Source organism: Mobula birostris, chromosome 14, assembly GCF_030028105.1.
Source record: "Mobula birostris isolate sMobBir1 chromosome 14, sMobBir1.hap1, whole genome shotgun sequence".
Lineage (NCBI taxonomy): Eukaryota > Metazoa > Chordata > Chondrichthyes > Myliobatiformes > Myliobatidae > Mobula > Mobula birostris.
In genome coordinates this window covers 88,238,263-88,263,592 of record NC_092383.1, presented here as the reverse complement: position 1 = coordinate 88,263,592, position 25,330 = coordinate 88,238,263, and the positions used below count along the sequence as shown (strand labels likewise).

General features: G+C 44.7%; 2 protein-coding genes across 2 annotated transcripts in view; both read left to right on the top strand.

Moving 5' to 3' along the window:
* The window catches only part of LOC140210069 (glutathione S-transferase Mu 3-like), a 41,991-nt gene extending 23,916 nt beyond the window's left edge, over window positions 1-18,075 (top strand). Inside the window, exons 6-8 of the mRNA XM_072278851.1 lie at window positions 13,012-13,107; window positions 16,578-16,688; window positions 17,902-18,075. Of these exons, the coding sequence (XP_072134952.1) occupies window positions 13,012-13,107; window positions 16,578-16,688; window positions 17,902-17,991 (297 nt within the window). The 3' untranslated portion in view covers window positions 17,992-18,075. The remainder of the gene's footprint in view (window positions 1-13,011; window positions 13,108-16,577; window positions 16,689-17,901) is intronic.
* Window positions 18,076-24,191: 6,116 nt separating this feature from the next.
* Window positions 24,192-25,330, top strand: part of LOC140210065 (S-adenosylhomocysteine hydrolase-like protein 1) — a 96,404-nt gene continuing 95,265 nt past the window's right edge. The window contains exon 1 of the mRNA XM_072278841.1: window positions 24,192-24,531. Coding sequence (XP_072134942.1) covers window positions 24,295-24,531 — 237 coding nt within the window. The 5' untranslated portion in view covers window positions 24,192-24,294. The remainder of the gene's footprint in view (window positions 24,532-25,330) is intronic.

Sequence of the window (25,330 nt, the reverse complement as noted above, 5' to 3'; positions counted from 1 at the left end):
ATCAATGAGTGGTGGTCCCTGGTTGAGAATCCTGCAGCCAACCTCAGGGGCGCTGCCGGCCCCGGGGGGTGCAGCCGGCCTCGGGGGCCGCTGCCGGGGGCTGTGGCCGGCAGCACTGCCAACCAGGAAACAACATCTTCCCGTCAATTTCAATGAAAAACAGAACAAATTAGAATGCTCCCAAAACTACCACAATACTACATAAATCATGAGTATTAGTTCCTCATAGTTATCGACAGAAGAATTCATTTTGTACACACTGACTTGTTCTTTTGATTGACTGAACAGAATCAGTGAAGATAATGGACTGTCTTCAAACAATGCTTTTGACAATTGCATCCTCCAAGTCTTCATTTTAATTGTAACAGTCAAGATTATTACTGATACTTTTAAATTCTTTGTAGTTCTTTTCTAACTTGTTGAAGTAGCGAAAGTGTTTCATTTTCGCTCCCAGCCATTTCTGGTGCCTCCAAGCCTGAATGCTTGAGACCGCGGTGAGCAGAACTGCTCTGAATTGTCTTGCTGTTTATTACTTGCCAACTATCAGCAATAAAAATGCTGCTTTCTTAACACAAACACATAAACAAAGTTATTTAAAAAAACTGTTTGCTCCAAGCACAGTGCAGTGTCTAAGGGCCACTACTGAAGCTCGTTAGGAAATGTTCAGCAACAGGGTAGCCTAATTGAGGCAAGTGGTAGTGTCCCAAATAAAGAAAAGGGAATCCCAGCTATTTTATGTTCTTGTTCTTTAACGGTTGTTCCAAATAAGCAGCTGTCCTGATTGACAAATGGCCCAATTAACCAGAATCCGCTGTACGTGACACAGGAGAATCTGTACATAAAGTGAACGACAGGAAATGAGAAAGTGGTGGTGGGGGGTGTGGGTTAACGGGTGGAGGTGTTGATCAGCCTTGCTGCTTGGTGAAGGTAACCCACACAAACTCAGCAGGCCAGGCAGCATCTATGGGGGGAAGGAGAAAAAAAAAGTACGGTTGATGTTTCGGGCTGAAACCTTTCGGCAGGACTGGAGGAGAAAAAGCTGAGGAGTAGATTTAAAAGGTGGGAGGGAGAGGAGAGAGAACCACCAGGAGGTGATAGGTGAAACCTGGAGGGGGAGGGAGGAAGTAAAGAGCTGGGAAGTTGATTGGTGAGAGAGGGAAAAGGGAATGGGAACTGGAGAAGGGTGGGGTGGAGGGGGGGGATCATTACCAGAAGTTTAAGAGATCGATGTCCGTGCCATGAGGTTGGAGGCAACCCAAATGGAATACAAGGTGTCGTTCCTCCAGCCTAAGTTGCCTCATCACGATAGTGGAGGAGGCCATCGATTGGACGTATTGGAATTGGAATTGGGTGGCTACTGGGAGATCCCACTTGTTCTGGCAGACGGAGCATAGATGCTCAGCGAGGCAGTCTCCCAATCTATGCTGGGTCTTACCGATGTCCAGGAGGCCACACCGGGAGCATCGAACACAGTAAATGACCCCAACAGGTTTGCAGGTGAAGTGTTGCCTCACCTGGAAGGACTGTTTAGGGCCTTGGGTGTTAGGGAGGAGGTGTGGGGGCAGGTGTGGCTCTTGTTCCACTTGAAAGGATAAGTGCCAGGAGGGAGATCAGTGGGGAGAGACGAATGGACAAGGGAGTCACGTCGGGAGTGATTACTGCAGAAAGTGGGAAGAGGGAAAGATGTGCTTGGTGTTGGGATCCCGCTGGATGTGGCAGACGTTTCAGAGAATTATAGGCTGGACAGGCTGGTGGGGTGATAGCTGAGGACAAGAGGAACCCTCTCCCTGGTAGGGTGGCGGGAGAACTCTGACCTTGGTGAAAGTAATTGTCTTTGAATCTGGTGGTCCTGGTGTGGATGCTGCATAGTCCTTCCAATCAGGCAATGTTGTGAGTGGGAAATAAGGACCCTTAATAATGAGGGTTGTTCCGTGGACGATTCTTCCGCACTCAAAAGTAATTAAGTTAACAATTTTGGACATTGTTGCTTTTGAATGACCCTTGTATGATAAGTGCAATTAGAAGAGTTTGTTTTAAATAGGGCTTGGGAAAAGTGCTGGGCCTTTGAAGGAGCTGTGGTTTAAAATGCCTCATTTGCAGTGATCCTATAAATTGATCCTCTTTATCCAAGCATGTGAAATTCAATGGGGATTGAGGTTTCTAATTCGGCAGTAGACAGGAATTGACTAATTGATCATAAACACAGGAGTTTCTGCAGGTGCTGGAAACCCAGAGGAGCGCACACAGCAATACACACACAATGCTGGGGGAACTCAGCAGGCTAGACAGCATCTATGGAAAAGAGTACAGTCCACGTTCCGGGCTGAGACCCGAAGGGTCCTGTTGACCCTTCCGTAGATGCTGCCTGACCTGCTGAGTTCCTCCAGCATTATGTGTGTGTTGACTAGAAGTTTGTATTTGACAAGGTTTGATTGTGAAATTCTGTTTGGCTGCGTTTGGTAGCAGTTCTCGGTCTTGTGTGGTCCTGGGGTTTTGCAGTGTTAGTGGCTGTGTGTTGGCAGTGAGAGAAAGGCCCTAATCCAGCCCTGCCCTCCCCGGCCTCTAAAAGGCATGGAGACACAGGAGTAACAAGCGAACTGGGAGAATTCAGCGGCTCAAGCAGCATCTGTTGAAGAAAGGAACCACTGGTGTTTCGGTTTGAAAACCTACATTGGGGTTCTTTCCTTCCACAGATGCTGCCTGAACAACTGAGTTCCTCTGAGGGGCATCTTCACTTTATCCTGCAGTACCAGTTGCAACAGTAGGTGGCACTCTTCGAGGTCCTTATAGTGACAAAGGGCCACCAGTTTTTGGGACCCAGACGATCCCAACCTGGGATTCACGGATCCCTCTGTTAATGGTAGGGGTCCACGGCATAAAAAAAAAATTGGGAACCCCTGCCTTAACCCATCAGGTCCAGGATAAAAAAAACTAAAAAGGGGAATAAGATGGAGTTGGTACCGAAAGGGGGAGAAAAGAAATTGGATTCTTTATAATAGTAATTGTTTTTCTAAAATCTATAATATGGGCAATTAGTAGCCTAAATTTAACTAATTTATGAGGGAAAGGTTAAGTGAGCTAGGGCTATTTTCATTGGAATGAAGGAGAATGAGAGGTGACTTGATAGACAATGGACAATAGGTGCAGGAGCAGGCCATTCAGCCCTTCGAGCCAGCACCACCATTCACTGTGATCATGGCTGATCATCCACAATCAGTACCCTTTTCCTGCCTTCTCCCCATATCCCTTCACTTCGCTATCTTTAAGAGCCCTATCTAACTCTTTCTTGAAAGAATCCAGAGAATTGGCCTCCACTGCCTTCTGAGGCAGTGGTGTTCATGATAAAGAGGCATAGATAGTGGAGAGTCAGAGACTTTTTCCCGGGGTGGAAATGTCGGACTTCAAGGTGATTGGAGGAATGCATAGGGGGAGATGACTGAGGCAGGTATTTTATATATACAGAGGGTGGTTTACACTTGGAAGTTACAGCCGGGGTGGCGGTAGAGGTAGATATATTAGGGAGATTTCAGAGATTCTTAGATAGGCACTTGGATGAAAGAAAAATTGAGGGCAGTGTGGGAGGGAAGGGTTATATTGATCATGGAGTTGGTTAAGTGGTCAACACAACATCATTGGGCTAAGGGCCTGTACTGAACTGTACTGTTCTATACTCTGTCCTAACTTGTTTTAGTATAAATGAATTGTAATGCAGAAAATTACTCGTACTTTCTCAAGTACACTGGTTGCTAAGCAACACCCTTGGGTAGACTAAAGAGCCAACACTCATCAATGGGTTTGGACAATTATGAGAGGCAGATAAAGGGTAGACAGAATCTTTTCTCCCCCCCAGGGTAGAACACTAAAAGGCGTAGCTTTTATATTGTGTGTGAGAGAGAGAATCAGATTTATAACGTTTTTTATAGACTGGTTGATTTCATCTTGGAATAGGTTAAATGGTAAATGCAACTTCATAGGCTTAAGGGCCTATGCTGTGCTTAGTGTTGTATGTTCTGTTTCATGTCTTTAAGTACCAGAGAGGTCAAATGTACTCCTGAAGCAGCATCTACAGGATATAAGAACCAAATCTATTTGCCGCTGTGAAGGAAAGGGGATCTGGGTTGTTACAACTGGATTATTGTTCCTCTATACCATAATCTTCACTGTTGGTTGATCATTCGCTGCTGTCCGATAGTTTATCACAGTGTTTGGGAGAGACTGTGGAGTTGCAAGTTTTTTTTTTATATATAGTCATGATGCCATTGATTATTTAACTTCTATGAAATGTCCTGGTTACTGCAATAACAAAGGAGCTTCTTGTGGACTACAGGAGGAATGGAGACAAGCTAACCCCTATTGACATCAGTGGAGCTGGGGTTGAGAGGTGAACAGCTTTAAGTTCCTCGGCATACACATCACTGAGGATCTTGTGTGGCCTGTACATAACTGGCTGTGTGGTGAAAAAAGCACAACAGCCTCTTTCACCTCAGACAGTTGAAGATCGGTGGTGCACAAATGGAACAGGTCAAAAGCTTTAAGTTCCTCGGGGTCAATATCACAAATGACCTGACTTGGTCCAACCAAACAGAGTCCACTGCCAAGAAGGCCCACCAGTGCCTTTACTTCCTGAGAAAGCTCAGGGAATTTGGCCTGTCCCCTAAAACCCTCACTAATTTTTATAGATGCACGGTAGAAAGCATTCTTCTAGGGTGCATCACAACCTGGTGTGGTAGTTGTCCTGTCCAAGACCAGAAGAAGCTGCAGAAGATCGTGAGCACAGCCCAGCACATCACACAAACCAATCTTCCGTCCTTGGACTCAGTTTACACCGCACGCTGTCGGAGCAGTGCTGCCAGGATAATCAAGGACATGACCTACCCAGCCAGCACACTTTTCATCCCTCTTCCCCCCAGGAGAAGGCTTAGGAGTTTTAAGACCCGTATGGCCAGATTTGAGAACAGCTTCTTTCCAACTGTGATAAGACTGCTGAGCGGATCCTGACCCGGATCTGGGCCGTACCCTCCAAATATCCGGACCTGCCTCTCAGTTTTTTTGCACTACCTTACTTTCCCTTTTCTGTTTATGATTTATAACTTTAGTTTTTAATTTATGATCGATTTGTACTCCAGGGAGCGGGAAGCGCAGAATCAAATATCGCTGTGTTGATTGTACGCTCTAGTATCAATTGTTTGGTGACAATAAAGTATAAAGATGTTTGGTATGGGCGCCCAAATCCTAAGAACTTTCTACAGGGGCACAATTGAGATCATCCTGACTGGCTGCATCACTGCCTGGTATGGGAACTGTACTTCCCTCAATCACAGGACTCTACAGAGAGTGGTGCGGACAGCCCAGTGCATCTGTAGATGTGAACTTCCCACTGTTCAGGCCATTTACAGAGACAGGTGCGTAAAAAGGGCCTGAGGGATCACTGGGGACCCAAGTCACCCCAATCACAATCTATTCCAGCTGCTACCATCCGGGAAAAGGTACCGCCGCGTTAAAGCCGGGACCAACAGGCTCCGGGATAGCTTCTTCCACCAGGCCATCGGACTGATTAATTCATGCTGATACAACTGTATTTCTATGTTGTATTGACTATCCTGTTGTACATACTATTTATTATAAATTGCACACGTAGACGGATGTAATGTAAAGGTTTTTACTCTTCATATATATGAAGGATGCAAGTAATAAAGTCAATTTGATTTGATAACTGTCTAAGAATGTCCCTCAGGACTTTCATCTCAACCAGCCTATTGGCTGCTTGGTGGTATAATACTCCTTCTTTGCCAGTAAAGTTCTTGTATTGTGTTTTGAGAGGAGCCTTCTGTATAAGTGCAAGTTATTTGACCCTGAGTATTTGGTCTATGGAGAAACACACAAAATGTTGGAGGAACTCAGCAGGTCAGGTAGCATCAATGGAGGGAGATACACAGAAGATGTTATCAGGTCGGCATGCTTCATCAGGACTGAAAGGTCAACCAATAGTTTTCCTCCACAGATGCGGCCTGACCTGCTGAGTGCCCAAGGCTTTCCTCTGTGTTGCTCAAGATTCCCAGCATCTGCAGAAACTTTTTTGAGTCTCTGTGGTCTATTGAGAGGACTGGCTAACGCCATGGTAACACTTGCAGTTGTTAGTATCCCCAGAAGGTGGTGCCATTGCAAGGAATTTTTAAAAATTTTAAAAATTTTTTTAAATTTTTATTTTTTTTTGTTGCAAGGAGTTGTTCCATAAAATAACAATTGAAACTTCCTAGCTGGGTAGTAGAATGTTTCCTCCAGTTGACTATTTCTTTATTTCTTACATCCTTCACACACACATGGGGAGTAAAAATCTTTACATTATGTCTTTATCTGAATGTGTAATGTGCAAATTATTGCAAATTTCTATATGTACAAAGATATACAACAGAACAGTCAATATAGCTTAGAAATATAATTGTATCAGTGTAAATTAATCAGTCTGATGGCCTGGTGGAAGAAGCTGACACGGAGCCTGTTGGTCCTGGCTTTAATGCTGTGGTACTGTTTCCCAGATGGTAGCAGCTAGAGCTGTTTGTGGTCAGGGTGACTCGGGTCCCCAATGATCCTTCGGGCCCTTTTTACACACCTGTTGCTGTAAATGTCCTGAAAAGTGGTAAGTTCACATCTACAGATGCACTGGGCTGTCCGCACTACTCTCTGCTGAGTCCTGTGATTGAGGGAGGTACAGTTCCCATACCAGGCAGTGATGCAGCCAGTCAGGATGCTCTCAGTTGTGCCCCTGTAGTGCTTAGGATCTGGGGACTTGTGCCAAGCTTTTTCAACCGTCTGAGGTGAAAGAGGCGTTGTTGTGCTTTTTCACCAATCAGCCAGTATGTACAGACTAAGAGAGGTCCTCAGTAATGTGTATGCCAAGGAACCTGAAGCTGTTCACCCTCTCATCCCCAGACCCATTCACATCAATAGGGGTTAGCCTGTTTCCATTCCTCCTGTAGTCCACAACCAGCTCCTTTGTTTTTGTGACATTGAGGGAGAGGTTGTTTTCTTGACATCACGGTGTCAGGGTGATGACTTCTCTGTAGGCTGCCTCGTTATTATTTGAGTTAAGGCCAATCAATGTAGTGTCGTCAGCAAATTTAATTAGCAGATTGGAGCTATTAGCAGATGGTGCTATATCTATGTTTCTCTGTTAAACAACACTCCCAACCCAACCACCTGGCTGGTGCTGTTCGGACGAGAGTGTTCTTGGTTATCGGGCAGCAAGTGATACAAATCTTCTCTTTTTTCTTACAAAAAGAACTAAAATGCCGAATAGAGTTGTACTACAGACCCAACCCCCCCCCCCCAACCAATGGCCACTAGTACATTATGGAACTGATGTGAGAGCAGATTAGGGAAAGTTGTAAAAACAACAGGGTTGTTGCAGTGGGTGACTTCAACTTGCCTATTGCAGACTGCGTCCTTCATTTTGCTAAAGACACAATTTGTTGCAAGGATATTAAATCAATGTTGAGATAATCCAACGAGGGGCCATACCGGACCTGATGTTGCATGATGAGATTGGCCAGATGACACAACATTACAGTGGGCGAACAACTGGGGGACAAGGAATTACCACTCCTTGGGTTTTAAAGTAGCTATAAATAAGAATAAGTATGAACCTTGCAAGAAAGTCTTAAATTGGAGTGGGGCAAATTACAAGAGTATTGGGCATGAATTAGGGAGAATAAATTGGGAATGGCTATATTTAAGCCAGTTCACATCTGACACGTGGATTGTAATTAAAGAACAACTGCACAGAGTACAGGACGGGTATGTTTCAGCAAGAAGGGAGAACAGTACTGGCAAGGTAAGAGAACCTTGGATGTTGAGAGAGTTTATGAATTTAATCAAGAAAAGAGAAAAGTATGTAAGGTTTAGGGAGCTAAACTCAAACAGAACCCTTAAGGATTTTATGAAGAGACCAGAAAGTGCTCCGTAAGGGGGTTGGGTAAGCCAAGAAGATTGATGGCAAGTAGGATTAAAGAGAATTCCAAGGCATTTTATTGCAGATACATCGTGCATAGGGAGTGGATAGGACCACTAGAGGATAATGAAGGAAATGTGCTTGGAGGCAGAGGTTGTGGGTGAGGTCCTGAATGAATACTTTGCATCAGTATTTACGGACCTGGAGGATGGGGAGATCCGTGTTGAATGTACTAATTTGCTACGACATTTCATGATAAAGAAGAGGGTAGTGTGGGGTCTCTTGGAGTGGCTAAGTCCTCTGACTCTGATGGGATAGACTTCAGGCTAATGAAGAGTCCATAGATGAGATTGCTGGGGCCTTGACCAATATCTTCTTGTCCTCTCCAGCCACAGGCAAGGTCGTGGAGGACTGTCAAGTGGCGAATGTTCTATTATTCAAGAAGGGAACTAGGGAAAATCCTGGAAACCACAGAACAGTGAATCTCATGTTAGTGCTAGGGATAGCATTTATGAGCATTTGGAAAATCATGGATTGATCAGTCAGTCTACCATTGTGCAGGGCAAGTCGTGTCTTGCCAACTTGAATTTTTCAAGAATGTGAGGAAGGGGATTGAAGGTAAAAATGTAGGTGTTTTCTGCAAAGATTTTAGTAAGGTATTCAATGTTATGGAATGCTCATCCAGAAGGTTAAGATGCATGGGATCCATGGTGAATTGACTGCTTGGATCCAGAATTGGCTTGCTCATAGAAGAGAAGATGGAGGTCGAAGGGAGTTATTCTAGCTGGAGGTCTGAGATTAGCGGTGCTCTGCAAGGATTTGTACTGGAAACTCTGCTGCTTGTAATATACAAGTCTGCAGATGATGCAAAGCTATGTGGTGGTGTGGATGGTGTAGAACAGTGGTCCCCAACCACTGGGCCGCAAGGATGTGCTACCAGGCCGCGAGGAAACGATATGATTTGGTGATATGAAACGATATGAGTCAGCTGCACCTTTCCTCATTCCTTGTCACACACTGTAGAACTTGAACACCACCCCCCCCCCCCCCACCCCGACGGTCGGCAGCCAGTCTGCAAGAATATCGTCAATATTAACCAAAAAAGGTGGGGACCCCTGGTGTAGAAGACTGGCAAAGAATACACGGTTTATGGATCATTTGCAGATGTGAGTGGAAAAATGTTAGATGGAATTTAACCCAGCCAGATGTGAAGTGTTGCACCTAGGTAGGTGAAATGTAAAGGGGCAGTACACTATTAATGTTAACGATTACTAGTGACAATGAGCAGAGGGGTCTTGGAGTCCCAAGTTCTCAGCTCCTTGAAAGTAGCTACATAAGTTGATAGGGTGGTAAAGAAGGCATTTGACATGCTTGCTTTTATTAGTTGAGGAACTGAGTTCGAGTCAGGAAGTGCTGGTAGCTAGAGTTTTACAGAGTCTCTTATCCATTTCTGCTCACCACATTATTTAGGAGAGGGCTTTGGAGAGGAAGCAGACAAAGTTTCCCAGGATTCTGCCTGGATTAGAGGGAATGAGGAGAGGCTGGACAAACTTCGTTTGTTTTCTCTGGAATAGCTGAGGGAAGATCTCATAAAGCTGCAGTTCCCAACCTGGGATCCACTGACCCCTTGATTATGGTGGGGATCCATGGTATAAAAAAAGGGGTGGAAAACCCCTGTCAGAGGTTTAAAAGATTGAGAAGCATAGAAGAAGTAGACAGACAGTATTTTAATCTCAGGGTCAATATGTTTAATGCTTGAGGCATTTAAGGTGAGAGAGGATAAATTCAAAGGAGGTTTTTACATGGAAGTGCTGGGTGCTTGGGATGGTGGCCGATTCAAATATGATAAGGGTATTCAAGATGCTCTTCAGTAGCCACCTGAATGGGTAGGAACCAGATGGTTATGGACATTATGTAGAGAGAAGGGATTAGTTTAGTTGGTTACTTATTTAATTTGTTTGACACAACACTGTGGGCAGCACTGTCTGTTCCTGTGCTGAACTGTTGTATGTTCTATCAAATAATTACTTAAGCTCTTCCTGTGCTACCTTGACGACTGCATTGGTGCTGCTTCATGCACCCATGACGAGCTTGTCAATTTCATCAACTTTGCCTCCATCTTTCACCCTGCACTTAAATTCACTTGGTCCATTTCTGACAGCTCCCTCCCATTTCTTGATCTTTCTTCGCCATCTCTAGAGACAAACTGTAAAACCTACCGATTCCTGCGGCTATCTTGACTATACGTCTTCCCACCTTGAAGCCTGTAAAAACGCTGTTCCATTTTCTCAGTTCCTTCGTCTCCACTGCATCTGTTCCCAGGATGAGGCTTTCCTTGCGAGGACAACAGAGAAAGAGGTTTTCCTTCCTCCACCATTGACGCTGCCCTCACCCGCATCTCCTCCATTTCCCAGATATCTGCCCTCACTCCATCTTCACACCGCCGTAACAGGGATAGAGTTCCTCTTGAACTTTCCTACCACCCCATGAGCCTCCATGTCCAACATATCATTCTCTTCAACTTTGACCATCTCCAGCAGGATCTCACGATGAAACATACCATCACTCTAATGCTTTCTGCTGGCATTGCTTCCTCTGTTATTTCCTGATTTCCCTCTTGGCACATATCCCTGCAAGTGACAGCTGCCCATTCACCACCTCCATTACATCCATTCAGGGGCCCCCAACAGTCCTTCCAGATGAGGCAACATTTCACCTGCGAATCTGTTGAGGTTGTCAATTGTATCTGGTGCTCCTGATGTAGCCCCCTCTACGTTGGTGAGACGCAATGTAAATTGGGGAAATGCTTTGTCAATCACCCCTGCTCCGCCCAGCAAAAGCAGAGTTTCCTGGTGGCCAATAATTTTTGTTCCCATCTCCAGGCCCGTTCTGACACACCGGGTCGTGGCCTCCTCTGGGTGGAGGAGCAGCCCCTCAAATTCCATCTGTGTAGCCTCCAACCTGATCGAATGAGCACTGACACGAGGAAAGGTGCAGATGCTGGAAGTTCAAGCAACACCCAAAAAATACTGGTGAACGCAGCAGGCCAGGCAGCATCTCTAGGAAGAGGTACAGTCGACGTTTCGGGCTGGGACCCTTGATAAACATTGATTTTTTGTTTTTCTTTTTCAATTCCTCCTTCCCTCTGCTTCCATTCCCCAGTCTGGTCTCTTACCTCTCCTCTCCTGCCTGTCACCTCCCCCGGTGCCCCTCCTTCCCTTTCTCCTATGGTTCACTCTCCTTTCCTGTCAGGTTACTTCTTCTCCAGCTCTTTATCTTTCCAACTCATCCTGGCTTCACCTATCACCTTCCAACTTGTCCTCCTTCCCCTCTCTTTTCCCATCTCCCATTTTCTTATTCTGGCATCTTCCCCCTTCCTTTCCACTCTGGGGCTGGGGGGGGGGGCGGGGGGTAATGTTCTCAGCCCGAACGTCGACTATTTTGTTCATTTCCATGGATACTGCCTGAACTGGTGAGTTCCACCATCATTTCGTGTGTGTTGCCCTTCACAATGATGAGACCTCTAGCCTCTCTTCCTTTCTGTTAACACAGTCTGTTACTTGTTCACGGGTTCTCATTGTGAGAGATCCCCTGACGTAAATGAGCAGGAATCAAATGCAAGTTGTGACTTGAACTGGCTCGATCTTTTACAAAATGTACCATCAGAGTTACGACTTTGCAAGTGCAACGAGCAATGAATAAGGTTCAAGGTTCAAATTAATTTGATTACCAAAGCACATTCATGTCGCCATATACCACCTTGAAATTCATTTTCTTGCAGGCATCACAATAGAACAGAAAAAATTACTGTAGAATTAGTGGAAAAACTACACACAAAGACTGACAAACAACCAAAGTGTAAAAGAAGACAAACTGTATAAATACAAATAAAAATAATAAATAATAATGATATTCATCAGTCCTGATGAAGGGTCTTGGCCCAAACTGTTGATTCTTTATTTTCTATAATCGATACTGCCTGACCGCCAGCATTTTGTGTGTTACTCTGATTTACAGCATTTGCAGTATTCCTTGTGCTAATTATTATTGAGAACATGAGTTGTAGAATCCTTGAAAGTGAGTCGGTAGGTTGTGGAATCAGTTTGGTGTTGAGGTGAGTGATGGTACTCTTTCAGGTTTAGGAGCCTGCTGGTTGAAGAGGAATAATTATTCCTGAACCTCTTGGTGTGGAACCTGAAGCTCCTGTACCTCTGGCTGGAAGGGTAATAACTACCAACTTCAAACCCCAAATTTGTTTACTACTTAAAATGCCACTTGATATACAGTACTGTGCAAAAGTCTTAGTAACATGTATGTAGCTAAGGTGCATAAGACTTTGCATAGTACTGTAGTAATTCTATGTATTGCATTGTACTGCTGGCACAAAAGAAACATGATATACAGTTGCAAGAAGTTGTTTGTGAAACCTTTGCAGTTACCTGGTTTTCTGCATTAATTACTCGGATCACATTTTATGAGCGATTATTGCAGAAAACCTGACGATTGCAAAGGGTTCGCAAACTTTTTCTTGCAACTGTATGTGAGTGATCATGATCCTGATTCAGATATGGGTCTGTATGGATTGAGTGGGATGGAGGGAAGGGACTGGGAAGCACCAGAGAGACATTCTGTAATGATCAATAAACCAATTGTTTAGAATCAAATGACCTTGCTGGTTGTCTCAGGATTGGGTGTATCTGCAACTGTGCCAGCCCCCTGCTCTGGCACTCCTTCTCTGCCACCTGTCCCAACCCCTCTCATGATGCCCCACCCTCGCCATTCTCAGTATCCTTTGCTGTGACCAGATTTACAACCTTGCTCTTCTTCACTTTGACACGCACAGGACTGTGCAAGAACCTTCAGCAGCCTAGATACAGCATGTGCCTAAGACTTTTGCACAGTACTGTAAAATGAGATTGAGGAAAACAAATTTTATTGTTGGCTTTTGATCGTGAAACTTGGCCGTCTCTATTATAAGCTACTTGATGACAGTGCAAAGGTGCTATTTGTTGTGAGTACAGAGCATTATAGATTGTGACAGTTTTCTGATGTGATTGATGCAGGAAAAACTGAAGCCTGATTACTTGAAGAATCTGCCAGATGTATTGAAGCAGTTCTCCGATTTCCTGGGGGAAAGGTCATGGTTTGCAGGTGACAAGGTAGGTTTCTGTTTGGGCTGATGTTGCATTAACCATGGTGGGACATGTTCTCACTATTTTCATAGAGTTGTAGAGCTTAGAAAGAGGCCATTCAGCCCATTGTGTTTATGGTGACCATTTTGGCCTCTTGCACTAATCCTGCTCACCTTCAATAAAACTGTGCCATTGATACCTTGCCTGTTTCTGGGGCCTGTCTAAAAGCTTTGGAAATCATGGTAATTGTATTAGATTTCTCCAACAGCTCTGAGGGTGTGTTCCAGGTATTTCCACCACTACCCGTAAGGAGTCTGTACGTTCTCCCAGGTTTCCTCTGGATGCCCTGGTTTCCTCCCACATTGCAGAGACATGCCAGTTGGTAGGTTAATTGGTCATTGTAAGTTGTCCCATGATTAGGCTAGGGTTAAATTGAGGGAATTGCTGGGCAGTGTGACTCGAAGGGTTGGAGCTGCCTATTCTGTACTGGATCTCCAAATAAATAAACTAAATATCGACTGTCATGTGCTTAAAATAAAGAAGTATTTTTAGAGAGAGTTTTGTTTTTCAATATGGTAACAGGCCCTTCCATCCCATGAGCCCACGCTGCCTAGTTACTCATGAGCAATTAACCCTCTAACCTGTAGATCTTTGAACTGTGAGGATACTGGAGCACCTGAGGAAATGCAAGCAGTCATGGGGAGAACGTCCTTAAAGGCACAGTAGTAATTGGCGGTTAGTGTAATGCTATAACAGCACCAGCTACCTGGGTTTAATTTCCACCACCCACATCCCCTGTAAAACTTCTGCCTCCAGGTCTATGCTCTTAGTTTCTGCTATTCCTACCATGGAGGCAAAATGTCTCTCTTTACCTTGTATACTTTGTCCAGGCTTTCTGTAGTGGCTAATCTAGGGCATAGCAAAGTTGTAGAAACTTGGATTCTGTGTTGAAGTAAAATATATAGTTTTATGGCACAGAAACAGGCCATTTGGCCCATCTTGACCATGCTCCTCATGCTTATTTACATTAAACCCATTTATTTAGAGAGACAGCGTGGAATAGGCCCTTCCGGCCCAACGAGCCGCTCTGCCCAACAATCCAACTATCCCAGCAAGTGGCCAAAGCACTACACTTGCCCATTTCCTCCACTCGGCCCTAAACAGTCCTTCCAGGTGAGGCAACACTTCACCTGCGAATCTGCTGCGGCAGTCCGTTGTTCCCAGTGTGGCCTGTACATCGGTAGGCACATTGTAAATTGGGGGACTGCTTCATTGAGCACCTCCGTTCCATCTGCCAAAAGTGGAGCTTGTTTAATTGCTTTCCCATTCTCGTTCTGGCATGTTGGTCCATGGCCTCCTCTTGTGCCAGGATGAGACCGCTCTCAGGATGGAGGAGCAACATCTTTTTCCATCTGGGGGGCCTCCAACCTGATGGCATGGATATCTATTTCTACTTCCAGTTTAAAAAAAAAACACTGTTCCATCCCCTTCCCCTCTTCTATTTCCCCACTCTGGCCTCTTGCCTCTTTTCACTTGCCTATCACCTCTCCTGGGTCCCCTTTTCTCCTATGGTCCAATGTCTTCTATCAAATACCTTCCTCTCCATCCCTTTACCTTTCCTATCCACCTGGCTTCACCATTCACTTTCTAGCTATCCTCCTCACCAACCCCCGCCCAACCCTCTCAACATTTTATTCTGGCATCTTCCCTCTTCCTTTCCACTCCTGATGAAGGATCTCTGGCTGAAACATTGGCTGTTTATTCATTTCCATAGATCCTGCCGGCCCTGAGTTTGTCCAACATTTTCTGTGTGTTGCTTTATATTTAACACTAGCATAATTAGTAGCAAGACAATTTACAATAACCAATTATCTTACTAACCAGAGGATCTTTGGTCTGTTGAAGGAAACCCACATGCTCATGGGAAGGCCGTACAAACTTACAGAGGATGCTGGAATTGAACTCTGAACTCTGACCCCAGCTGTAATAGCATTGTGCTAACCACTACACCTTCTAATCCAAGGCTATTCAAGAATTTGTCTAGATACTGCTTAAATATGGTGGAGATATCTGCCTCCTGGGCGCAGAACATATCAAAATTCCAACCATCCTCTGTGTGAAAGAATTCCTCCTCAGATAGCCTAAAAAATTACTATCTTGTACCTTAGTTTTATCTCTTGTCCTAGAGGTAAAAGATTTTTCAGACCTATTCACCTCATAATTTTATTTACTTTTTTAATCAGAGTATTCCTAGGCCATTTCTGCTTCAGGTAAAAAGAAAATACAACTCCAACTTCTACTTGTGACTGATGTTACGTACCCCATAACTGGGTTGCCAAACCAGCAGAAATGGATCACTCAGTTGGAGTCTGGATTACTAGAACTAAGAAAGTTTTATTAAAGAAACAAGCAACACAGTACTCTAATCAAAAGGATAATAAATGCAACAGTTCAGCAATGATAAACACACATGTACACAGAATTAAGATAACAGGATCAATCAAGCTCTATCGTTGTCTAGGGGTAAATGACCAGTTTCAAAGTGATGCAAAGTTCAGTTCAATTTAGTTCAGTTCAGTTCGCAGACAGTGGGGGGAAGGAGAGAGAGAGCAAAACGGTTGAATATTCAAAACGGCTTCCACACAGACCTTCGCAGTCAGCTTTCGGGCGAGTCCTTTGTGATGTCATCTGAGGTCACTGACCGTGACCCCTCCATTTCCCGATACGATCGTTTCTCTGCGGTGAACCTGGCACCCAGGCAAGGGTGGACACACACCAGGTTCCTGCCGATTGTGCCTTTCTACGCTGTGCGTCTATGGCTTGTCCCGCGACCAGCCGTCCAAAACTTCCCACCGACTTGTGAGAGACGCACCGCTTCCAGGGTCTCGTTACCGCGGGGTGTTGTGTGTGTGTCTTGCCTTAGCGAACCTGTCCCTTTTTATCCCCCGGCTGGGGTATCGCCTGTCCATCACTTCAAACAGTTCAGGGTTCAAAGGGGGAGCCGATCTTGACAGCTCTCCTTCCGTTACTCTCTCCCGTCCCTTCATTAACATCTCCAAATGCTGCTTCATTGTTTTCCTTATCTCTCTCTCTCTCCTGAAGACAGGTGGCAGACCAACTGCTGATCCCACTGGTGCCAGCACAGGACAGCTAACATCTTAATCTATGTGTATTCTCGTCACACTGAAATACCAATCCAGGCAGGCAATGTCCAGGCGGATCTCCTCTGAACTCTCTTCAGCCCAACACCTCTTTCTGACAGTATTGTGACCAGAACTGCACACTATACTCCAATTCGTTGCCTGACCTCTTGACTATTGCTGGCATTTAATATTTTTGGACTTTGCAAGGTCTTACAAGGTTATGTGACCAATATTTTGTGATCATACATTGGTGTTGAGCCACTATTGGAGAAAGAAACTTTAGTCTGTATGCACTGCCTGTCTCTTTAATCAAACAATGTGCAGGTCATTTTAGTTTTTGCTTTCTGTTATCAGATCACTTTTGTGGATTTTGTGATGTACGATCTCCTTGATGAACATCGTGTGTTTGAATCCAAGTGCTTGGATGACCATAAGAACTTGAAGGAATTTATCTCCCGCTTTGAGGTAAGAGCTGTCAGTTAAGGCGAAATATATATATTTTTTTAAGTCTTCCTAGTGCGCAATGAAAATTGAGTCAACCAAAAGCACCAGCATGGACACAATGGGCAGAAGGACCCATTGCTGTGCCGTAACCTGCTTTAATTAATTGCAACAGCTCTTGTATAAACATATAAATGTTTTCCATAACTTTTTTATTTGTTACACATTCGCTGAATATGAGTTTAATTTTATTTTTTAACCTTACTGTAACTTACATCAGAATTGGGGGTTGTGGAACTGTTGAGCTGATGATCATTGAAGACCTTCCAAACAAAATTCCTAGTCATACGTGTGTGAGCATGGAAGTGCAGGGCAGGAGTGAGATGTGAACGAGTATTAAACAGTCACACCAACTCTGGAAGTGACTCTTTCATGGATGAAAACCAGTGCAGAGACAGTCTTTGAGCAATCATGGAGAGGGTTATTAGTTAATTTCAAGGTCTGTGTACATTCCAAAAAGCACAAAATCCTGTGTGGTGTGATATTAAAAGAAGCTAATAAATGAGCCGAAGACCTGGGGGCAGCTTTACAGCACCAGTGTCCTGGGTTCAATTTCTGCCGTGGTCTGCAAGAAGTTTGTACATTCTCCCCGTGACTGTGTGGGTTTCCTCTGGGTGTTCTGGTTTCCTCCCATGTTCCAAAGACATGCAGAGTGGTAGGTTAATTGTTGACAAGGGTGTAAGTAGGCAGCACAGGTTAACTGGGCCAGAAGGGCCTGCTACCATGCTCTATCTCTTAAATAGAATAAATAATATTAAAGGTGTCCGCTGCTGAAAGCCCAGCGGTGGGGTGTGCATCAGGAAGTTTTAGATTCAGACATTTTGACTACATTCAAAAATAGTTCTGGTGTTCAAAGAATGCAGACTTTTCGAAACGGTGATTTTAATCTAGGCCTATTCTTCATTTTTTTAATAACACTATTCCATCAATCATATTTATCCCTCGAATGATATTTTTGTATTCAGTTATGGGATATGGGGAAGAGGCAGAGGTATTAAGTTGAGTCAAAGGTCATTGTGATCTTTGAAGGTAGGATAGTCACAGCAGGTAACACCCTCTTCCTGTTTTCAATTGCTTTTTAATTTTAATTATTGGTTTAGCTGTACATTTTAATCTTGTATTTCCTATTTTTTAGTCATAGCATTTGTATTAATTCTTCCCAAATATATTTTTGCAGGCTTTGGAGAAAGTTGCAGCCTATATGAAATCTGACCGCTATATGAAAGGCCCATTCAATAACAAGATGGCCTTGTGGGGCAACAAGTAGAGAAAGATCTTGGACTTTCTACCAGATCCTTAAAATGTACATGAGTTTTTCAGCTCCAATAAAGAATGAAATGAGATAGTAAAATTTGGGATTATTTGTCTCTGTTCCTTTTTCTAATCTGCACAAAATTATCTCGGACCAATACTTTATTACATTTTTGTCGCCAAGCAATTGATACTAGAGCGTACAATCATCACAGCGATATTTGATTCTGCGCTTCGCGCTCCCTGGAGTACAAATTGATAGTAAATATAATAATTTAAATTATAAATCATAAATAGAAAAGGGAAAGTAAGGTAGTGGTAAAAAAACCGAGGGGCAGGTCTGGATATTTGGAGCGCTGCAAGTACCAGTACTTAAGAGACGTAATGGGATGAAATTAAGAGCAAGTCTGCACCACTTGGATGCTGTTGGGTGTAAACCAGGGCAATCTCTCTACTTTTCAAGTTAAGTAGTGGAAGTACAAACTATTAGGGGTGAGGTAAGAGGGGTGGCATGGTAGCATAGCGGTTAGTGCGTTGCTTTACGGTGCCAGCTAGCGATCAGCGGTTGGGGTTCAATTCCTACCACTGCCTGTAGTGAGTTTATACGTTCTCCCTGTGACTGCTTAGGCTCTCTCTGGTAGCTCCAGCTTCCTCCCACAGTCCAAAGATGTGGATTAGTGAATTGTGAGCATGTTATGCTGGGTCTGGAAGCGTGGCAACGCTTGCAAGTTGCCAGCCACAGTCACTCTATGTTTCAATATACAGTTCATGTGATAAATCAAGCTAACCCTTTTTTAAAAAAAAAAATCTTTTTTTAATAGATATCAAGGCAGCATTTGATTAAGTGTGATATCAAGAACCTCTGGTAAAACACAATGTGGTTGTTAGAGGCCAGTCACACTAGCCTGAAGAGTTCCTCAAAGCACAGTCCTCAGCCATCCGTCTTCCTCTGCCAGTATAATGCCGTCCACTTCAGAGATTTCGTTGATATTCCATTGTATTTCTTTGTGCTCAGACCCCAACTTGAATGAGCACAGCAGCCTACCTTTAAAAGAGTCCTCTTGGAAATCCAAGTCTTTAGCCTGAGGAAGCTTGAGGGAAGCAAAACTGGATTCTCTCCCATTCTATCCCCACCAAACACCCCCTGACTTTAAGCAACAAGCCCTCCTCTACTCCCATGCATGTGCAAATACAAAAAATGCCCCCTTTCCTTAGCTTACTGCCCATTTCAACCGTGTTCCCCCCCCACCTTAGTCAGGAGGGAGGGAACGTCGACTCAGACCATGAGAGGCCTGCATTGGGCATTTTCATGCCTTACAAGGCGCAGATTGGAAGTCTGTGTGGGGCGCCACTCCTCGCACAGACACTAGTGCAGTGTGTGGTTAAGAGCCTTGCTCAAGGACACAAACACGCCGCCACAGCTGAGGCTTGAACTAGCGACCTTCAGATCACTAGACGAACGCCTTAACCACTTGGCTACATGCCCTACACCTTAGTCAAATCATGCAATAAAATCTGGCATACCCTCCCACTCTTAAGATAAATGATTAATAAGGATATATTGCAAGAAAGGCAAGTGAAGTTAGATCAGGTTAGTGAAGGTGTATACCATTTCAGAGTGGCAGGGTCCAATGACACTGTCTCCAGTAATGAGATTGACAAACACAGGAGGGGTGATTTTCCCACTGCCCCCATCCACTTCTGCTGTGGATGGGGTTAAAATGATGAGGCAGCTGAAGATAGTTGGCAGAGGACTGAGGAACTCTTCATGGTAGTGGGACTGACCTCTAACAACCACAGCCATCTTCCTTTGACTTCAGACAATTTGAGTATTTCCCATTGACTTTCATTTACTGAAGCTTCTTTATGCCACGCTCAGTCAAGTGCTGCCTTGTGTAGTAGCAGCCCCTCTTGTCTCATCCCTGATGTTCAGTTCCTTTGGAATATTTTAGGACCAAGGCTGGAGCTGAGTGATTGTGGTGAAATCTGGCATCAGTGAGAAAGTTATTTACCAAATGGCACTACTGGTTAAACTGTCAATACTTGACAGATGATTTGGCATTATTAGGATTGAAATGGGAAATTATTGGGCATTTTTCAGTGTCTCTAATCATTACCAGTGTTGAAAATGTACTGGGATAGCCTAACTAATGGCAAGGTTAGTGACCAGGACTGCACTTGGTGGCCACTTCAGTTCATAAAGGAGTATAATCTGGAGTGGTCTTCTGTTTTAGCCCATCCACTTCAAAGATCAATGTGATGTGCGTTCCGAAATGCTCCTCTGCACACCAGTGTTGTAACTCGTGGTTATTTGAGTTGCCGTCGCTTTCCTGTCAGCATGAACCAGTCTGGCCAATATCCCCTGAACCCTCTCATTACCAAGCCCACACAACCCCCGCTCTCTTGGATGTATTTTTCTTTAACACACCATTGTCTGTAAAGTCTAGATGAAAATCCCAGGAGATCAGTTTCTGAGATTGCCAAACCACCCTTTCTGGCACCAACAATCAGTGCATGGTCAGAGTAACTTTGATCACATTTCTTCCCCATTATGATGCTTGGTCTAAAACACAACTGATTCTCTTGACCATGTATGTCTGCATGCTCTTATGCATTGAGTTGCTGCCACATGATTGGATGATTAAATATTTGCATTAATGAGTATGTGCATAGGTGTACTTAAAGTAGCCACTGAGTATATAATCAAGATGAGGTCTGCTACTGTAGCAATCACTGCATCCATTACTCTGGGAATCATGGAGTGAATCGAATTGGTTGAAGACTTGATTTCTCTGGCAGTTAGGATCTCAGGAAGAAGACGAGACTGATCACCCACTCAATACTAATGGATCAGCATTTCAGCTTCCTTTAGCGTTGTTGATGGAGATGTTGAAGTTCTTGAGCTGCCTTCTCTCATTTAACTGATTAATTGTCCATAAGATACTGGAGTAGAATTGGCCCATCAAGTCCACTCCACCATTTGATCCTGGCTGATTGCTTTCCCTCTCACCCCATTCTCCTGCCTTCTCTCCATAATCCTTGACACTCTTGCTAATCAAGAATCTATCAACCTCTGGTTTAAATGACTTGACCTCTACAGTTATCTGTGGCCATGCTTTCTGCAGATCCACTACACCCTGGCTAAAGAAATGCCTTCTCGTCTCTGTTCCAATGGGATATCCTTCTATTCCGAGGCTGTGTCCTCTGGGCCTAGGCTTTCCCACTTTTGGAAACAACCTTACCTCCACTTTATCTAGGCCTTTCAATAGTTGGTTGGTTTCAATGAGATCCTCCTTTCATGTTTTAAAAGTAAACTGAGTCTGCTTAAGCACTTGTGGGTAGAGAGGGACAGGCTAGTCTGCAGCTTTTAAAGAATGAAACGTTATACCTGACTGAGCTCTTGATGTCTCACTGGATTAAGTCTTCAAAAGCTCAAAGTAAATATGTCACCATATCCAACCCTGAGATTCATTTTCTTGTGGACATACTCAATTAAGCTATAGAGTAATAACCATAACCAAATCCTGACTGGCTACATCACTGCCTGGTATGGGAACTGTACTTCCCTCAATCGCGGGGCTCTGCAGAGAGTGGTGCGGACAGCCCAGCGCATCTGTAGATGTGAACTTCCCACTATTTAGGACATTTACAAAGACAGGTATGTAAAAAGGGCCCGAAAAATCACTGGGGACCCGAGTCACCCCAACCACAAACTGTTCTAGCTGCTACCATCCAGAAAATGGTACCACAGCCTAAAAGCCAGGACCAACCAGCTCGGGGACAGCTTCTTCCACCAGGCCATCAGACTGCTTAATTCATGCTGACACAACTGTATTTCTGTTATATTGACTATTCCGTTGTACATAATATTTATTATAAATTGCACATTTAGACAGAGATGTAATGTAAAGCTTTTTACTCATGAATATTAAGGATGTAAGTAATAAAGTCAATTCAGTTCAATAAAAGACCACCCAACTTGGGTATGCAACCAGAGGCAGAAGAGAACAAACTGTCCAAATACAAAAACAAATAATAAATCAGTAATAAATATCGAGAACATGAGATAAAGATCTTTGAAAGTGATTCCATTGGTTGTGGGAACAGTTCAAAGATGAGGCAAGTGAAGCTGAATGAAATTGTTCCCTTTGGTTTAAGTGCCTGCTGGACTTCACATTGAGCATGTTTTACTTGAGTGGCCTTTGTGGAAACTTATGCTGACGTTTATTCTCCTGTGTACTGAGGTAGTGAAAAACTTTTTTTGCATACTGTTCACACAAATTAATACATTGCAACAATGGATTGAGGCATTAAATCATAAGCACAACAGATTTTGCAGATACTGAAAATCCAGAGTAACACACAAAATGCTGGAGGAACTCAGCAGGTCAGGCAGCATCTATGGAGAAGGGTCTCAACCTGAAACATTGACTGCTTCGTCCTTCCCATAGATGCTGCCTGACCCGCTGTGTACATACATCTATTGATGCTTCTGGACACATCTTCAGTGATGTTCCTGGAATCATCGGGTGTTTCAGGTCTTTCAACATCATACAACCTCCTCCAGGTGACCCAGCCGGGGCTGATCAGACCCCAGCTTGTGTCCAGATGGCTGGCTACTTATGACTCCATGGCTCCCCTCTTTTGAGCCACAGCCATCTTGAGGCCCTCTCTGCCGCATCAGTGGTACTGCAGATGGCTCTCCTCTTCCTCTCTCCCTCGATGCCCAAAATGCTGAAGGCTCTAACTGAAGAACGGGCTACGAATCCCCTACATCCAACCTCCACTGGGAGACACCTTGCAATTGTTGTCATGGCTTGCAGCTTCCTATCAACCCCTCCCTTTGCCGTTGCCTCCAGAATTTAGTTAACATCTTCATCAAACTGCTTCCACAGTGAAGTCATGTTAGCTGCAGGCCATTTGATCCGCCTCCTGTTAGACTTCATGTTAGAAGGATTAATTTGCAACACTTGGAGGTTCCGGGCACTATGGGGTGACTCCGGGCCTGGCCCCTCCTTCGTCTCACCAGGTTGGACACCTGCACGTTGTGCTGCTCCTGCTACTGCCAAACACTTCATCCTCGCTTGGTGGATCTTCAAGCCGTGATCGTTCTTGCAGATTTTGCCACATGCACACTGCTTCCTCATCGTCGTTTGTTCATTGCCTGGGTCTGATGTCGTTGTGTCCATCCGACTGGGGTGCTCATCCTTCCCCTCTCTCAGGCACCCTTGGGGGTATCTTTCCCTTAGATTCATTGTAGCTTTTGTGGGGGTCCTCCTCTCAGAGGACACAGATTGGGTCGCCAGCCTGTTCTGCCCCGGTTGCTGTCTCTCCGGGCTGTCACTCCAGTCGTCACCACTCTTTCCGTGGTTGTCACCTGAGTTCCTCCAGCATTTTGTGCGTGTTGAATTGAGGTAGAACAATAACAGAATGCAGAATAAATTGCAACAGCTGCAGAGAAAGTGCACCACAGGCAGACAATAAAGTGCAAGCAAACAAGAGGTAGATTGTGAGGTCAGGGGTCCATCTTTTCATAGTAGGGAACTGTTCAATTACCTTGTTACAGCCTCCTTTAGGCTGGTGGCATATGCTTTCAGGTTTTTACATCCGACCGATGTGAATGACTGGCCTGGGTGGGATCTTGATTATGTCGACATTGCTTTATTATTGTCACATATACCAAGTTGTAGCGAAAATCTTGTCTTGCATATTGTTCATGCAGATTGAATTATTACACAGTACTTTGAGGTAGAACAAGGTAAAACAATAACTGAACAGAATGAAGTGCGAGATCATAATGAGGTAGATTGCCAGGTCAAGAATCCAGCTTATCGTACAAGGTCTGTTCAAGAGTTTGATAGAAGCTACCATGACTACAGAGGCTCAGCAGGGAAAGTGTCTTCTGTCAGTGGGTGCATTTGGGCTGAACCTCTCATTGCTGATAAAATGCTTGGAACCAATAAACAATGACAAGAAGTAGATAATGCAAAACATTGACTGAAGGTAACTTTATATTTAGTAAATAGTTTATTACTGGGAAAAATACTAGTAGTTATCATCAACGTCCACCGTGAACATTAAAATAAAACAACTAATTTCCCCTCTTCGAAATGTTTTTCTCCCTCTCTCAAGGTTGCAAACCGAGGGGCAACTTCCTGGAGGGGCGGGGCTTACGCGTAAACGTCAGTCGTGCACTGCTGGCACGGCTGGTCACGTCAAGTTAGGGCACGTACGGAGGCGGTGCTCGGCTGCGGTCAGCGGAGTTTTGGTCGCCGCCTTCGAGAACCCTCACTCGGAGCCGGTCGCGGTAGATAGAGGCATGGCAGAGCTTTTGAAGAAAGGATTCCCTGAACCGGTGGAGGGGAAAGGCGTGAAGGAGGGGCTGAAGGCCAAGGAAGTGAAGGAGAACGCCAACGCGGAGAGGGCGCAGAGCGAGGACAAGACCAAGGGGGGCATGGACAAGTTCTCTCTCAACGCCGAGGGTCAGAAGCAGCCGAATCCGGTTGTCTTCAACAACGACAGTGGCGTCGTGGCGTCGCACAAACCGGTAAAGAAGGTGAGTCGCAGGGGAGGGGGAAAGATTAGAGGCAATGATCATCCTGACGATGCCTTGCGGGAGTTGTAGTCTTTCAGCCAGAGTTGTCAGTTAGTCATGTTAGATGAGGACTACAAGTTCCAGGGTGCGTTGCTTGGTGGCGCATGCGTACTCTGTCACGGTCTGTCCTTGGCTTCCCCCTACCCCTCACGCTTGTGGGCTGTGATTATTCTTCCGCCCACCTTTCCCCTACCCACCGCACTCGTTTACCCACCTTCCCCTTCCCAATGTCTGCCTCCAAACACCGATCTCTGCCCACTGTTCTCTGTCTGCCACTACTCCTTACCCCTGCTCACCGCACCCGTTCACTCACCTTCCCCTTTTTACTGCCAACCTCCACCAGCCTACCTCTGCCCACCACTCTCCTCGTCTCCTCGTCACACCCCTCCACACGCCGCATCTGTCTGCCACTTTTCTTCTCCACCCACTACCCCCTCTCTGTCCACCTCACCCCTCCATCCATCCCCGCCACCTCCAACACACTCCTTTCTCTGAACAAAAGGTCACTTTCTGGCGTATTTCACATCCCAGATTTCTTAGCTTGTCTCCTTTCTTGCTCTTTTAGCTGTTAAAGGCACCCTGTAACTTGCTGCTTTGCTTTTGTCTTTCTAAATGAAATAAAACTGGATATTACGATGAGAAATATTGCATAGATTTTTTCTTATTTACCTACTTGATTTTCAGTCCACCTTGAAAAAGTGATGAAAGAATGAAAATTCCCTAGTGCGATATTTCTGTCTGTGTTACATTTGTGTTTTTG